Source organism: Lepus europaeus, chromosome 17 (genome assembly GCF_033115175.1).
Source record: "Lepus europaeus isolate LE1 chromosome 17, mLepTim1.pri, whole genome shotgun sequence".
Taxonomy (NCBI): Eukaryota; Metazoa; Chordata; class Mammalia; order Lagomorpha; family Leporidae; genus Lepus; species Lepus europaeus.
The window spans coordinates 2,591,664-2,607,203 of record NC_084843.1 but is presented as its reverse complement, the minus strand read 5'-3'; the positions used below and the strand labels follow the sequence as shown (position 1 = coordinate 2,607,203).

The 15,540-nt window shown below is 56.1% G+C and overlaps 1 protein-coding gene across 1 annotated transcript in view; it reads left to right on the top strand.

Annotated features, from left to right (window-relative positions):
- Positions 1-15,540, top strand: part of MGMT (O-6-methylguanine-DNA methyltransferase) — a 276,406-nt gene that overhangs the window by 54,662 nt on the left and 206,204 nt on the right. The window contains exon 2 of the mRNA XM_062214646.1: positions 8,740-8,876. Coding sequence (XP_062070630.1) covers positions 8,752-8,876 — 125 coding nt within the window. The 5' untranslated portion in view covers positions 8,740-8,751. The remainder of the gene's footprint in view (positions 1-8,739; positions 8,877-15,540) is intronic.

Here is a 15,540-nt window from a genome sequence, read left to right as displayed (position 1 = left end):
CTCCTTCCCCAGGTTCTGCCGCACAGGGCGCCGTGTCCTGTGACCACTTCCTCTTGTCAGAAGGACTTTGACTGGACTTTGGCTTCACCCAGACATCTTGGAGGTGGCTGACGTGTCTGTTGGTGGCCAGGTGTCCATTGTAACCTGTTGGGCCAAGGACAGGGTGTGAGCAGGAAGGTGTACTAGGGCCTCATGTGTCCCTGGGAGCCTGCGAGTGTGGAGGAGGCAGAGCGGCCAGTGTCCTTCTGAAGCCAAAAGTGTGGCTCCTGCCATGGAGAATTCCAGAAGTTCCAGGGCCCGAGCCACTGCCCCTGCTTGCCTGTCCTCTGGCCGACTTGGAATGTGCAGTGCGTGTGGATCATTGTCCTGCGGTGTCTGGGGACAGGACCGGAGGGAAAGCTCTGCTCCGTCCGTTTCTGACCCCGGGTTCGTGGAATGTGTGATGGCAGAGCCCAGGGCGGGCCGGCTGCACAGTGTTCCGCCTGCGGCTGTGTCTCCGTGACCCCTGTGCGGTGCGTACTCCGGTGTGGTGTGGACACCCTGGCCACTGGGGGCCCCTCCACCTTGTGGGCCGTCTTTGCGGGGTGTGTCTCTGGTCTGGTGGCTCAGAGAGTGGGAACGCTGTGCAGGAGACGGGGGGGGGGGGGAGGGGGGCCTCGCGCAGGCCTTCCAGTGGGCGTTCTGCTACCACAGACCCGTTCCCGGTAGATCCAGCGGCGTTTGGCTAAGGCACGGGGAAGGGAGCGGGAGCTGCCACAAGGGGACGTTTTCGAAGGCAGCTGATGTTCTGGGATTGCTGGGGTGTTTGTCAGGACTGTGTCCACGTAAGTTTCCTGCGTGTGCTTCTGTGTCGTACGTGCTGCTTCTGCACACAGGCACACGGGCAGCCCGTCCTCTGCTGCTTGCTCACCAGCTCTGGCTGCACGGACAGACTCACAGAGATGTCTGAGCATTGGGACAGGCGGACAGCTGCCTTCCTGCATCACTCACGTGCAGTTCACGAACAGCCGAGAAAGGAGAACTGGGGTTCTAAGTGTGTACTTCAAAAAATTCATGGGAAACTGAATTAATAAGTTTGGTTGCCAAAAAGTTGAAATTCACACAGTATTTTCACAAATCACATTTTCTGTAAATTTTTAAGAAAAGGTTTCTTTATTTATTTGAAAGTCAGAGAGACAGGAAGTGAGGAAGGGAGAGAACTTCCATCCACTGGTTCCCTCCCAAGATGCCCACAGTAGCCGGGGGCTAGGCCAGGCCAGAGCCAGGGACCAGGAAGTCCATCTGGGTTTCAGGTACTGGTGGCAGAAACCCACGTACTTGGGCCATCGTCCACTGCCTCCCGGCACAGCAGCAGCAAGCAGGACTGGAAGTGTGGAGTCGCTGGGATTTGAACTGGCGCTCTAATAGGGGCTGTCAGCAACAATGGCGGCTTAACCAGCTACGCCACAAGGCCTGGCGCTTTCTGTAGGCCTTATGAACATCTATTACCTGTATGGATATCAAGATTTTTTGCACCAAAATAAACTGTAATTCCATTTTTCCTGAGCTTTTTGGAGATCCCTTTTTTTTTAAAGCATGATTTTTGAACATTCAAAGTGCCAGTTTAGGAGTGGGTGTTTGGAACGCCTGCTGCCGTATCACAGTGAATGGGTCCGAGTCCCCCGCTGCTTCCAGTTCTGGCTTCATGCTAACATGCACCCCAGGAGGTAGTAGGTGATGCTCAAGTAGTGGGGTCCCTGCCACCCACATGGGAGACCTGGGTTGGGGACCCAGATGTTGCAGCATCTGGGGAGTGAACTAGCAGATGGGCGCCCTGCCTCTTTGCAGTATAAATATGTAAATAAATACAGTTCTTAAAAGTTCCTTTTAGAACAGGTCATCAAAGAAGGAGGTACCTTTCTCTGAAGGGAGGAGAGAACTTCCACTTTGACTGTGACCTTGTCTGAATAAGACCAAAGTCAGTGAACTCTAAAGGCTTCCATAGCCCTGGCAACTCATGACTAGAGCCTAGGGAGATTACTGACGCCATAAACAAGAGTGTCAAATTGTTAAGTCAACAACAGGAGTCAATGTGTACTTACTCCTCATGTGGGATCTGTCCTTAATGTGTTGTCCAATGTGAAGTAATGCTGTAACTAGTACTAAAACAGTATTTTACACTTTGTGTTTCTGTGTGGGTGCAAACTGATGCAATCTTTACTTAATATATACTAAATCGATCTTCTGTATATAAAGATAATTGAAAATGAATCTTCATGTGAATGGAATGGGAGGGGGGAGATGGGAGGGTTGTGAGTAGGAGGGAAATTATGGGGGGGGGGAAGCCATTGTAATCCATAAACTGTACTTTGGAAATTTATATTTACTAAATAAAAAAAAAAGAAAATGGATTCTAAAAAAAAAATTCCTTTTAGGAGCTGGTGTTGTGGTACAGCCTGTTAAGATGCTGCCTGCAGTGCCAGCACCCATACGGGCGGTGGTTCGACTCCCAGCTGCTCCACTTCCCATCCAGCTCCCTGCTAATGCACCAGGTGCTTGGGCCCCTGCCCCTACTCCTGGTTCTTGGCTTTGACGTGGCCGTTGTGGCCACTTGGGGAGTGAACCAGCGGCTGGAAGATCGACCTCTCTCTGCCTTTCAGATAAATAAAAAATAAATCTTTTTGAAAAGTTTGTGTCAGGTGCCTGTCTGTGTCTAGAACTAGCTGGTTTAAAGAGCAGGGAACAGCTTCCTCGGCCTCCCCTCTCCTGGCGCATGGGCCTTGGCCTGCTGTTTGGAAGGTGCCACCTGCTGTGTATTTGCAGACTGAGACCCACGGGCCTGGGTGCTTCTGGAGCCCACTGCTCTCACTGCCCCCCCAGGGCGCCTGTCGCGGAGCGTTCTTGGCCACCAGGGAGTCGTTGATCAGGCACGGTGACCGGGATGGTGCACCCGTGTTCCAGCGTGTCCCATGTGACCCCAGCCCACGTCTGTGGAATGTGGCTTCAGCCGCCGCAGTCTTGTCTTGGAAGGCCTCGCGGTGTAACTCTGCTGCTGAATTTCTCCTCTGTGCTCGCTGGTTTCTGGCATCCCAGGGGTTTAGCCACAAACAAGGGGGAGTCTCGTCCCCTTGCCACCTTGGTGTGAGGGTCAGGGCCCCTCAGGACCAGTGCTGGGCAGCACCTGCGGCCGACCCCACCCGACATCACCCCAGGTAGTGGTGCGTTGCACCTGGCAGAGCCCAGTCCATCTGGTTACACCCTTCTGGGTCCCTAGGGCGGGCTGAACAGAGAGCCATTGCTCCAGTGGCCCAGCGCAGATCCACTGGGGCTCCCGGTGCTCGCCCCACAGGCCGGGTCCTTGCCTTCTGCCCAGCGTGTCCGTCCCCATGTTGCCCTTGGTGGTGGGCGGTCCCGGTCACTCCCTCCCCCTCCTCTGAGGCCGGCTCCGGGATCAGGTGAGAGGCGTGCAGAACCCCTGCCTTCCTAATGAACACGGCCCCCACGCCCGATCGTCGGGTGGGCTGAGCCTGAGAGGGGCCGGCAGGTCCTCCCGGTGCTTCTCATGATCCCCTGTTGGGCAGGCGGACGGCAGGCCTGGTGTTCATTCCGTAACGGCTTCGTGGAGGGCTTGTGAGGCGGACGGCTCTGCTACCCCCGGGTCTCCCTCTTCACACAGGCAGAGCCCACGTGACGCGGCCTTGGGTGCCGGGTTTGGAAGCAGCGACCCCCGTCCTCGTGGCCTGCGTAGGGATTTTCCTTGCGTGGGACAGGGACAGTGGACATGGTTAGAAGTGAGAAGCACAGTGCTGCAAATGGCTCTGAAGGGACGGATTCCAGACAGGGAGGCCACAAGCAAGGGAGAGGGAACGCTGTCCGTCTCTGAGTCTCTTGCTTTTAATACGGGCGAACTGGCCTCTGGCGCCAGCAGCTTAATTCAGAACATTGTTACTTAAAGGCCATTCATGTTAAAAGGGAGATGAAACGAAACGCACTTCGTTTTTTCAGAGGTCTCCAAATAGCCATGAAAAATCAATTTTTTTCTGCCACCAATTAACGTCAGCCCCTCCTGCGGCTTTAGGTGGACGCCGTGGTGTTCACACAGGGAGCCGGCCCGCCGGGCTCGGCGGCGCTGCCAGACTGGGCGGAGGGTTTGCGCTGCAAGGGAGCTGGGAAACGGGAAGCCGGGGGAAGCAGCCTTTGATCCCGAGTTTCCCGCGTGGGACCCGGTGTGATGGCCAACAGAGCTGGAGTGAGCCGGGCCCGCGGTCCTGGTGCCCTAGAGGCAAGGCCGTGGCCTGATGTGCTCACCGAGAATCGGCTGCTGGAGCCGCCGCAGGATGCTCCGGTCGGATCCTGCAGGCCCAGGTGTCAGGCTCGCCGTGGTGTCCTATTTGACGTGTGGGCTTCTGGGGCTGGCAGCGACCTGCTTGCTCCCCTTCTCTTGGGTTCCACTGAGGCCCCGACCCCGGGAGGGTCCCACAGGTTCCCTCGTGGAGGAGAGAGTCCTGGGGGCCCGTGTTGTGAGGCCAGCCCAGGTTTGCTCCCTTGTGGAGAGCCGCTGCCTGAGGCTGCCCCGTGTTCCTTCGGCGCCCTCCCCTGCCCTGTGCCACAGTCCGTCTGCCTCCCTCAGTGGGGCGTCCCCTCCGTGTCCTCCAGGACCCCAACACTGGTCCTGACCCCTTCTTTACCAAGCCCCCACAGGTGTGAGAACCTGGCATCTCGGGGAGAGACCACGGCCAGGTCCTTCCGGGCTGGGCCCTGTCCCGCCCGGCCAGCTTTCCCAGGCGCCTGGTCATGCCCAGCCACTTGCTACGCCCCCAGGTCAGGATGGCCGCACTGCACGCCCAGGCGGGAAGCCTCGCTTTTCTCACTGCCTGATTTCTGGCCTCTGGGGGTCCCTCCTGTGTTGGTGACACCTCTGCAGCAGTCGCAGGTGCCCCCTCCTCCCTGCCAGCTGCCGGCTCCCAGGGGGCTTGTACCCTAGCTGCCGGCTCAGCCCCTGGCTTTAGATACTGCCAGCCACGCCATGTGGCCCAGAGCGCCTGTCTTGGGGAGACGCTGTCCGTTACGTATTAGGATTCAGTATTACACTCATTTTTCCTTTTTCCAGGGAAGAGCTGTGTGCCAGGTGCTCTGGTTGTCTCTGGGAAAAAACTCAAGTGCAGGCCTCTGGAGCGACTCCTCTTGTGCTAGGATCACCGCTTTCCTGGTTTTGGCGAGGTGGCGGCCAGGGGGCTGTGGGGAGTTATCCCTGACTGGCGACCTTGGGCTGATGGCCTTGGCCACGCCCTCCCGGGGGTGGGGGGCAGCACAAACACAGCCCCCACAGTGCATCCAGACAGAGCCGGGCAGGTACCCCGTGGGGTGGGCGGTCTCAGCTCTCTGTCCTGGTCCGGTGAGGGAGGTGGTTTTTCTTCTGATCCTGTTTAGTCTGTCAGCAGCTTCCAGGGCTTGACTGTCACATCGCACAGGACCGCACGGCCAGCTTGCCAGACCTGGACAGAGCGCAGGGTCTGTTCCCATCTGGGAGTCACCCCCGAGCTGCGCCGTGTCTGGGGTCTGGGTGCGGTTCGTACGGAGCGTCCCTGGCTTTGCGGCCGACTCCCGGTCTTCTTGCTGCTCTGGGGATTGGGTTCTTGCTGCAGAGTGTCAGCAGGAGGCCGAGCCAGGTTCCAGAGCCTGCGCCAGGATACTCGTCTGGGGACCGTGCTGCAGGCCCCAGCTCACAAGTGGAGGCACCAGGTCCCTGGACATCAGCAGGGTGGAGGCACTGGTGGGTGCTCAGCTGTCACTGGAGTTCAGGGAGCTCATCCGGCAGCACAGGCCGGGCCCACGGCCCTTCCCACTGCATTCAGGCCTGTGGCCTCCCGTTTGGCCAGACCTTTCTGAGTGGAGGCCACTGGCCCTAGCCAGAGACCTCCGCAGGGCCTTTCCTGCAGGGAGCAAGTGGGGCTGAGCTGTCGGAGGCTCCAGGCCCTGCCCCTCCCTCGCTGGAACTCATCAGTTACACCTCCTCCCCATCCCTGCTGTTCTGCTTGGGGTGAGTGGTGGCGGGACCCCTGCAGGGTGGAATGCCGGCCCCCAGCCTATGCTGGACGTGGGGCACACACACTCTGGCCTGGCCGTGTCCCGTGAGACCTGTGGGTCGGCCCTGTGGGTGGAGGCTGTGGAGCAGGAGGCTGGAAATGGTTCCTGTTTTGCTAATGGAAGCCGGAGCATTGACAGGAGGGGACACAGCGAGGCCCAGTGGCTGCACAGTCCCGTGGGGTGCCCTGCCTGAGTGAACATGCACACGCGTGTGTAAACCAGTTTCTCTCTTGCAAGACCGCATGCAGCTGTTAACATACGTGCACGACAGCTGCCCAGCCCGGGGAACGCGTCTGGGTTTCTGCCTTTGGGCCAGAGCCCTGTTCTCTGAGCAGAATCTGCCGTGGACACTTGGGGAAGTGCAGTCCTGGCCGCTGAGCCAGGGTGGACAAAGCACACAGCTGATGATGGCTCGCTCTTCAGACCCCTGGTGACCCTGGACCACCCCACCCTGGAAGTGGCGGGGGTGCAGCTGGCTAGGGCTCAGTGAGGAGAGGAGACTCCCTGTGCTGGGAGAGGAGGGGTGGCGGGCAGGGTCTTGATGCTGTGGTTAGAATTTGGGGGCAAGGACAGGGCACCCCAGGGACAGACAGCCCGCGGAGGCCCCTGGTGGGGATGGCGAGCGTGGCGGGGAGGGTGGCCCTTACATATTCTGAGGCTTTAATGCTGGCGTACCCCCTGACCCCGTGCTCACCTCGAGACCCTACGGGTGGAAACAGTCGTGGCACAGATGTGACCCTGCGGGTTCCTGCCCCGTGGAGTCCTCGCTGTGCTCACAGCAAGCTTGGTTTTTATCCTGGAGCCTGCCGACCTGGCCTCCCCTTGGCCGAGGAGAGAGGCGAGAGCCTGGGCGGGTCACAGGGGAAGCGAGGTGGCCTGGGGGTGGCAAGGGTAGAGGCTGTGACAGCAGAGGTGGCCCTGGGGACAGGGGCGTGGTGTGGGCCGGAGCCCATGGTGGTGGGGCAGGGGCAGGGAGAGGGTGTTCCCAGGAAGACACACAAAGCGGCGTGCAGCGAGGCGCAAGGACGGGGCGCTGCCCTGTGGGGGACAGTGGGACAGGTGTGGGCCATAGGGCTCAGAGCAAAGGCCTGCGGGGCCAGAGCACGAGCCCCGGCCTCGGGGGCCGTCTCCTCCCTAGCCGGCAGCGTTGCCTGGGGTGGAAAAGCTGTGCCACCTGTGCCTAAGCGAGTGGGCTCTGCTGCTGCAGCCTTGTCCCGACCACCTGAGCCTTGAGGGCTGGGGGCTGAGGCATGAGAAGGCACAGGTGTGTCCGGGGCCATGAAGAGGGCCTTCCCAGGGCAGGTGAGACCAGAGGACAGGTGGGAGGGCTGGGGGCTGAGGGGTGAGAAGGCACAGGTGTCCGGGGCCGTGAGGAGGGCCTTCCCAGGGCAGGTGAGAATGAGTTGTGAGGACAGAGAACAGGTGTGTTTAGGAGCTGAAGGTAAGGAGATCCAGCCCTGGCCGAGCGCCGGGGTGCGAAGGTGGAGAGGCGGCTAGAGGAGTCCTAGGGGCGCCACGGGTTGGGATGGTGTGGGGGTGGCTGGCTCTACTGCTGTTGTCGAGAAGCCAAAGCCCGTACGTAGGAGAGCATTTTTGCAGGGGTGGGGGCAGCTTTGGACAAGTTCCTTTGAGTATGGCCACGGTCAGGAGGCGGAGACAGCGCATAAGCAGAGCTCAGGGCGTGGGCCAGCGTGGCCTCAGGTGTCTCTGTTTATCACTGGTTGCTGTGGTCACAGGTGGCGTGGGACAGCGCCGGTATGTAGGGCAGTGAGGAGGCCTGGGCCACCTCTGGACCGGAAGGGAGAGAGGAGCTCCCGGGCTCTGCCTGGCCCCAGGAGGTCCTGCGCTCCCAGCACTGTCCTTTTGCCTCTCGTCGAACCCAGGTGACTGTAAAATGCCAGTCTGGCTAGCGCTTGACTGGCTTCTCGCTGCTCTTTAAATGTGTATTTCTTTTCAGTTCTTGCTCTGTTGACCAAAATGAGAACATTAACACAGAGGCCGTGTCCACGGGCTGACTTGGTGTGCTCGTGCACGGGTGGAACGTATCAGAGGAGGCTTCCGAAGCCCGCAGAAGGTGCACCTTAGGAAAAGACGCTGCTTGGGTTTCCGAATTTTCCACGCTTTACGTCTGTGAGCGGCTGGAAACCCCGGCGTGTGCTTTCCACGCTGCAGCTTTGATGCCAACCTGGCGTAGCCCCTCCCAGCTGCCTGCCGACACCGTGCCGGCGTGGACTTGCTGAATTGAATCTTGCTCCATCTCTCGCTCATTTCATACTTGCTTTGTCTTTAAGTGCACTTTATTGAAAATGAGTCTGTCTTGTGTTTGCATTGTCTGGTAATTGCTTTAGGAAAGCGAGGCGAGCCTCCTCTTAGGCACTGTTTAAAATGAGCCCTTCCCGCTGTAGCTTCCTCCACCTGTGCACTGGCTAAAGCTAGATGAGGACAGGCAAGCAGTGGGGAAGGAGATGAAGGAGAGGGCGGCGTTGCTTGGCTGCTCCAGGTAATTGTGGTAATTTTTTGTCTTCAAAGTGACTCTACTGCGAAGATGACACATGATGTGATTTAAATTCCAACCAGGAGCGGAGCGAGGCGTAGTGTCTTAAGTACCCGGTGCCTCTCGGCAGACTCTTCCACGTGCCTTCGTCCCTGACTCCAGCTCTTGCTTTTCTCCAGGAACGTGGCGGCATGGACGAGACTTGTGACCTGAAGTACAAGACGCTGGCCAGCCCTCTGGGGGCAATAGAGCTGTCCGGGTGCGAGCGAGGTCTGCACAGGATAAGGCTCCCAGGCAAGAAGACCCCAGAAGCTGAGTAAGTGTGGCCCTGGGCCGTGTCGCGGCCGTCGTGGGGGAAGTGGCGGGGCGAGCGTGGTGAGCTGCTGACCCCGGACCCGAGCAGCTGCCTGCTGCGGGCCTCTCGCCGTCCCTTGGCTCTCTGCACTGGTGCCTGTCGGCCAGGACGCTTCACCTCGGTCCACCGTCGGTGGTGGTCAGCTCTGAGGTCCTCAGTGAGTGTGTCTGTTTACGACTGTGGGGTTGAGTGTTTGAGCCCCCGGAAATGGGGGGGTGCGTGGCTTGTCTTGCGTTTCTGACCAAGACCAGTCTTCCCTGTGTATGGGGGTCTATGTGTGGGGGGGCTTTGCGTGAGGTTCACGCTCTGGCATCAGGTGCTGGGCTCACCCCCCAGAGAAGTATGCAGAGGGGGGCACCCCCGTCCCGTGGGCGTGGCACGACGAGCTGTGCGGTCTCTGGCAGGACACAGGTCTCCCCCTGCGTGACCCCCACTCTGGAAGTGTGAACGACGCAGAGCGCCCCCACTGTTGGCTCCAAGTCGTGAGCTGTGACCTCCCCGTTTGTGGATTGCCCCAGAGTGCAGTTCCTGTTGTTGCTCCAGAAGGAAAAAGCGCCCACTCCCATGCTCGGTGTCGGTCTTAACTGGCTAGTGTCGATAACGTTAGATAAAGAAAATACATAAGAAACAAATTGATTTAATGCCCCCCCTCCCCGTCAGAGATGGCCGCGTGGAGTCCACGTGCAGTGATAGAGCTGCGTGCTACAATCGAGCCCACCCTTCTTAGGACCAAGAATCAGCCTTTGAACCTCGAATATGTCGTCTGGATTTCCAGGGGCACCTCTGGCTGCAGTGTTGGGAAGATCGCTGGCACCGAGCTCTTTGTAGGGAGAAATGCCGTTTAATCTTTGAGCGTGTTTACTTGCATGAGAAGTCGCAGGAATTGTGTTGGCTCCGTGTGTGTGTGTGTGTTGGGCGTGGGAAGCAAGGAGGGCTCCTTAAAGAGAATTTGGGGAAGAAAGAGTAAAACAGGCTTGTAGGAAACACGTGGTTTAGGTCCGTGTCCTTTCTGGATTGTGTGACCGGGATGAAGATGAAGGGTTGGAGCTGAGACTTAGAAGGTTCATCAGTGGAACTGGGATCGGGTTCACCTGTGGAAAAAACCTCCAAATATCGAACTAAAGGCGAGGCGGCTGACTTCGCCAGGAGGCGCTCACAGGTGCATGGTGAGGCCAGGCGGCGGCTGCTGGGCCTCAGCCTGGGCTCCTGGCAGCTTCCCTCTGCGTTTTTGCACAGTGGCCCTGGCCGTGGGCCACGGCCGCTGCCAGTGCAGCAGGTCAGGGGGAGGAGGAGGCCACCTCTCCTGGGTGTCAGCGCCTGATCTTCTCATTGCCTAACGTTACCTGGCCACACCTGGCTGCAGGTGCTGTAGGGAACACGGACTTGGGGGCAGCCAGCGGGTGTGCTCATGTGCATTTGTGGTTAACTTGGGGGAGGGGAGCACCTAAAAACAGAATTAAAACTTGAGCACTCAGTATTAAGTTTACAACATCTTACTTTTTTTAAACTGAGCTTAAGAGTTCTATCATAAAATGTTTTAAGTGCATAAATTGATGAATTGTGACACGAGCATTCAACCATACTACCACCACCCAAAGCAAAACCTGGAACACTCGAAGGTTCCCTTGTGCCCTCCTTGGTCGGCCCTCTCTCTGGGCTTCTGTTTCCACTTCTGTCGACTAAATGCCCAAGTGTGGGTTGCTGGGTTGGACAGCAGGCATATGCTTCATTTTAGGAGATTTCAGAACTTTCCCCACAGCTGTGCCACTCTGAACTCCCACCTGCCATGCTGGGAGGGTTTCGGTTGCTCCACCCCTTCCCAGTGTCGGTGCCAGCTGGTAAGACCAGCAGTTCTGGCATCTGGCAGGTCTTTGCCAGCACTCAGCTGGTCACCTGTGGTGATGAGACCTTACTGACAGCGTGGGCGTCTTCTCCAGTGGGTTCTGGACACAGGTGCTGTGTCGGCTACATGCATGCTGGGTATTTTCTCAGTTGGTGGCATTGAGTTTTTCTAGTAGTGGCTTTTGATGAGAATTTTGTCATTTTTTTAGGAAGTGTGGATTTTTTCCCTGTGTCACAACTTTTTCCTGTCCTAAGAAATATCTGCCCACTGTAATTTCACAGGTGCGTCCTCTATCTGAAAGCTTGGAATTTGCTGTTCAGGGACGCGGCCTGTTTTGGATGCCGTCTTTGTGAAGTGCAGAGTTCATTTTTCCCATACACTTCATTGTTTCAGCGTTGTGTGTTGAAAAGCACTTTCCTTATAGAATCACTTTGACTTTGTCAGAATTCAGGTGACAGTACATGCGGGTCCCATTTCTAGATCCCGGGGTGATCTTTGTTTTGTGCCAGTCTCATGCGGATTTGGTTTTGTAACTTTGTGATAAGACTAGATATTGTGTAACTTGTTCTCTAACTTCTCAATTTTTAAAAAGATTTTGCTTTCTAGTTCTTAGTTTTAATAGTACTTTTAAGGTGTCCATTTCTACAAAAATTCTTGTTGGGGTTTTGATGGGGAGTTCACTGATCAATTTTGAGAGGATTGGCATCTTCTTAACACGGACTTTTTTTTCTATTCATGACTGTGACTCATCTCCACACTGATCTCATTTTTTAAATTCTCTTTAATGGTATTTTGCAGTTTCCAGCACAGAGACCTTGCAAAATTGATTTGTAAATAGTACTTTGTTCTCAACGCCATTCTAAATCAGCTTCAAGCCTTTAACACTGTTAGAGTATTGCTGCTGGTTACATAAACAATTCATTTGGGTTTTTTTTTTTTTTGGTATGTTGATTTTTGTACTGCAATCTTGGCTAAATTTGTGTATTTGTGTTAGAGATTGTTTTGTGATTCCTTAGGATTTTCTGCATAAAAAGTGCAGAGTCTTTGAGTAAAGATGCTATTTCCATGCACTGTGTGCCGTGTGTGTGTGTGTGTGTGTGTCTGTGTGTCTGTGTCTCCTTCATTACTGTTTTGTTTTTCTCAGACTGAGAATGCCTGGTCATCTGTTGAACTTTGTAAAATGCGTTTTCTGCATGTATTGACATACTCATCATTTTTGTCCTGTTCTTTAAGTGGGGCAGAATAAATTTGGAATTCTGAGCTAGTCTTGAAATGCTGGGCTGCATTGCTTAGTTCATGACGTGTGTGTGTGTGTGTGTGTGAGCGTGCGCGCACGCATGTGTGTTTACTCTTGCTGCTTTAAATCTGCTGTGACTGTTCGGGGTTTATGTGTTGGGCTGGTGAGCAATGTCCATCTGCGTCCTTTGCTCTGTGATGTCTTTGCCGAATTTAGGGTCGGGTTTGGAAGTGCTCCCTCTTCTACTTCCTGAAAAAATAATGTAGAGGACTGGGGACGCTTCTCTCCAGATTTTTTAAATGAAGTCACCTTTGCCGTCTTCTGGGCCCAGCATTGGTGTAGCTGCCTCTGCCTGGAGGTCCCTTGGCTTCCTCTCCCAACCATGAGTTTTGTGCTGTCTGTGTGCACCCACCGATGACTGGCAGGGCGCAGGGGCTGTGAGCAGAGTGTCTGTGAGTCTTTTTCTGCCGTCGTAACAGCATACCTGGAGCCGGTGTCTTAAGGTGAAGTTTATTCCACTCACAGTTCGAGATGTGCTGGCTCTGGGGAGGCCCCATGGCTGACCACATATTGGGCATATGTGTGTGAGGGCACATGTCAAGACGGAAAGCCCCAGCCACCGGGGCCCCAGGAGAGCCCCCTCTTCCCTTCCAGGGCAGTGGACCCTCACCTCCTAAAGGTCCCGCTGACTCCCGAATCGCCACGCTGGGGACCGGGTTTCTCCCACGCGAGCCTTTGGCGCAGAACACAGCAGAGTCCGAGCCCCAGGCTCCTCTTGAGTGTCTGGGGGGTCTCGGGACCCTCTCTGCCTTCTCTGAAGCAGTGCTGTCGTCCTCAGTGAAATTCCATCAGCTGTACCTGTGGCCGCGTCCTCCTGCTAGGAGTTCACGGGCTGAGGACCCCGACTTCCTCTTTCCTGCAGGTTACACCATGTACTTCCTTTCCCTGGAAGTAGTTGCATGAAGAGCGGTGGTTTGGCAGGCGGCAGGACAGTCTGTTCTGTAGCTCGCTGCCAGTTTCGCATTTCCCAGTGACTGTCATGTTCAAGGGCGTGATGTATTCCTCCCCCCGGGCCATCCTTGGGTACAGATCTCTGACCCTCATCGCTACTTTCTCTGACGGGAAGGGCTGTGGGCCATGTGATTATTTTTCTACTGCTATTTTGGGGCTAGTTTAGTTTTCCATCGTTGATTGCAGTATTTGATTACTTGAGAAAATGGAGGGTCCAGGCCTGGGTCGTAATTATGATACAGAAATAGCAGTAGGACTTTTGGGGATGCTGGAAGGAGTGTTTGTGGCTCATCTTGCACTCAGAAAGGGTTTACCCTCGTTCTGTTTTTCATGTAAACCTTTTTGAAATAACTGTTATTAATAATGCATAATTATGGGCTGCAGTGTGACCTTTCGGCACACGTACGCAGTGTGTACCGATCAAATCGGGGACCAGCATTTTCCCTTCTTTGACGTCACTTTATGATCGCAGGCTTGGAGCTGCTTTGGTTATAAAGTGCGTCGTGGGTTGTCGTGAACTGTAGTCTCCCCGGCAGGCTGTGCGGCAGCAGGAGTTGGTTCCTTCACTCTGCCTCCGGTTTGGTCCCCAATATCCAGACCCCCTCGGGCTCCCCGGCCCTCCCAGCCTCCAGTAACTGCCGTTCTGTGTTAGGGTTGAGGCTCTTGGTTTTCTTGTTTGTTCTTCCTCATAGGTGGAAGAAAATCGGTGTTTGTCTTCCTGTGTCTGGGTCACTTCACTTATGGCGTCCTCCAGTTCGTCCATTTTGCTGTAAAGGGCAGCTTTCATTGCAGCCGAGCAGTGTTCCGTGCACCTGCGTGGCACCTTCTCGTTCGTTCTGCCTCCTAGCAGCTGTGAACCGTAGCGCGGTGGGGGCCGTTCGCACCTCCTTGATGGAATGAGTTCCTGTCTTTTGGGTGTACACCCGGTAGTGGGATGGCTGGATCGTATGGCTGTGCTATTTCTGGTTTTAAAAGAGCCTCCACGCTGTTCTCCAGAGTGGCTGTACTAATTCCCATTCCCCAGCAGTGTGCACAGGGTTCCCCATCTTCCACCTGTAACCCTGGGTAGAACACAGGGAGTATCCTTTATCTGAAGTGCTTGACATCAAATACTTGGATTTTTTTATTTTGGAATGTTTAGATAGAATGCGATGTCTTGGTGATAGCACCCAAGTCTAAACACGAATTCACTTGTTTCGTATACTCTGGTGCACACAGCCTGAAGGTTGTTTTACACGGCATTCTTGGTGCACTTGCATTCTGTCTGCTACCATCCCATAAGGTCCCAGTGGGTTTTCCACTTGTAGTGTCATACCAGCGCTCAAAGTTTTGGTTTTTGGAGCACTGTGGGTTTGGGTGTTAGGAATGCTCAGCCTGTCCAACCGACCTAATCGGCTGTAAACTTCGTTGTGAGAAATCTAGAAGCGCGTGCAGCTGTTCCCTTCCCGGCGTCCACTGGCAGCCCCGTGCACGGACCCGTCTGCACAGCCTGCAGATCGGTCTGTCTCGGAGGCCTGCCCAGCATCCCTGCCGACGAGGCTGGGTGGGAGTGCACAGGTGACGCCTCACCTGCCGGGGACTTTTCTACCTGGTGGGATGCAGCGTCCTGGTGCTGCACGGGGGAGGGGACTCATTGGTTGACACCAGATGCCCTGTCTGCCTTCGCCCTCCAACGTGCCCCGGCAGTTGCTCCTCTGAACGTGTGAGGATCCCTCTGAGGTCTTGCTGGAGGGTGCTGGGTGTGAGGTCAGTCTGGGCAGCTGTGACCGAGAGCTCGGGCGTGGTTTGCTTGTTTCCTGTTCGTCTTGAAGTATTTAAGATTACAAAGTTGATGCGTGGAGTCCTCGCCTCACGTGAGCTGCTGTGACCCTCCCACCGGTGACCCCTGTGTGCAGGGCAGTCTGGCCTCAGAAGCTCCTCAAGGCTCAGCCATGAAGAAGCCGTCCTGGGGCCCAGCTTTTGCCCTTTCCAAGACGGGGATGCATTGCTGGAGGGACTTGCGGCACTTGCGGTCTGGTCCATCGGCAGGGGGGAGGCTGGTGTCCAGGACGGCTGCAGGACCCTGCGTCGTCAGCCCGCACCGTTGCCTTCTTACCGGCTCCACGTTGAGTACCTCCCTGCGTTTTTTTCACTGGCCTGGAATGATTTGTGTTGTATGTGCTGAAAAATGTAATTATTTAACTTAGAGCATTCCTTAAGGGGGTCTCCCGAGTCGGATCGGCGTGTTTCCACGAGGGAACCGTCCCACGCTCTCATCGGCTTTGGAGTGACCGTGTGTGGAACCAGGAGCGTCGCACCTGAGAGCTGGGAACCCCTTGCCACCGCTGGCTCCTGCATTCAGACCGGGGGCCGTTGGCATTAGGGTCTTGCCTGGTTTCTGATGGGGAGATGCGTGTTGCTGGCAGTGGGTAGGGAGCTGGCCTCATGACTCAGGTTAGCCACAGCGTGGCTGGTGCCTGCACCTCACCGTGTGGAGCACTTAGACGGCAGTGACCTCAGAACCCCGGCGGTGGCATCTTTCCGGGCAGGCCTGG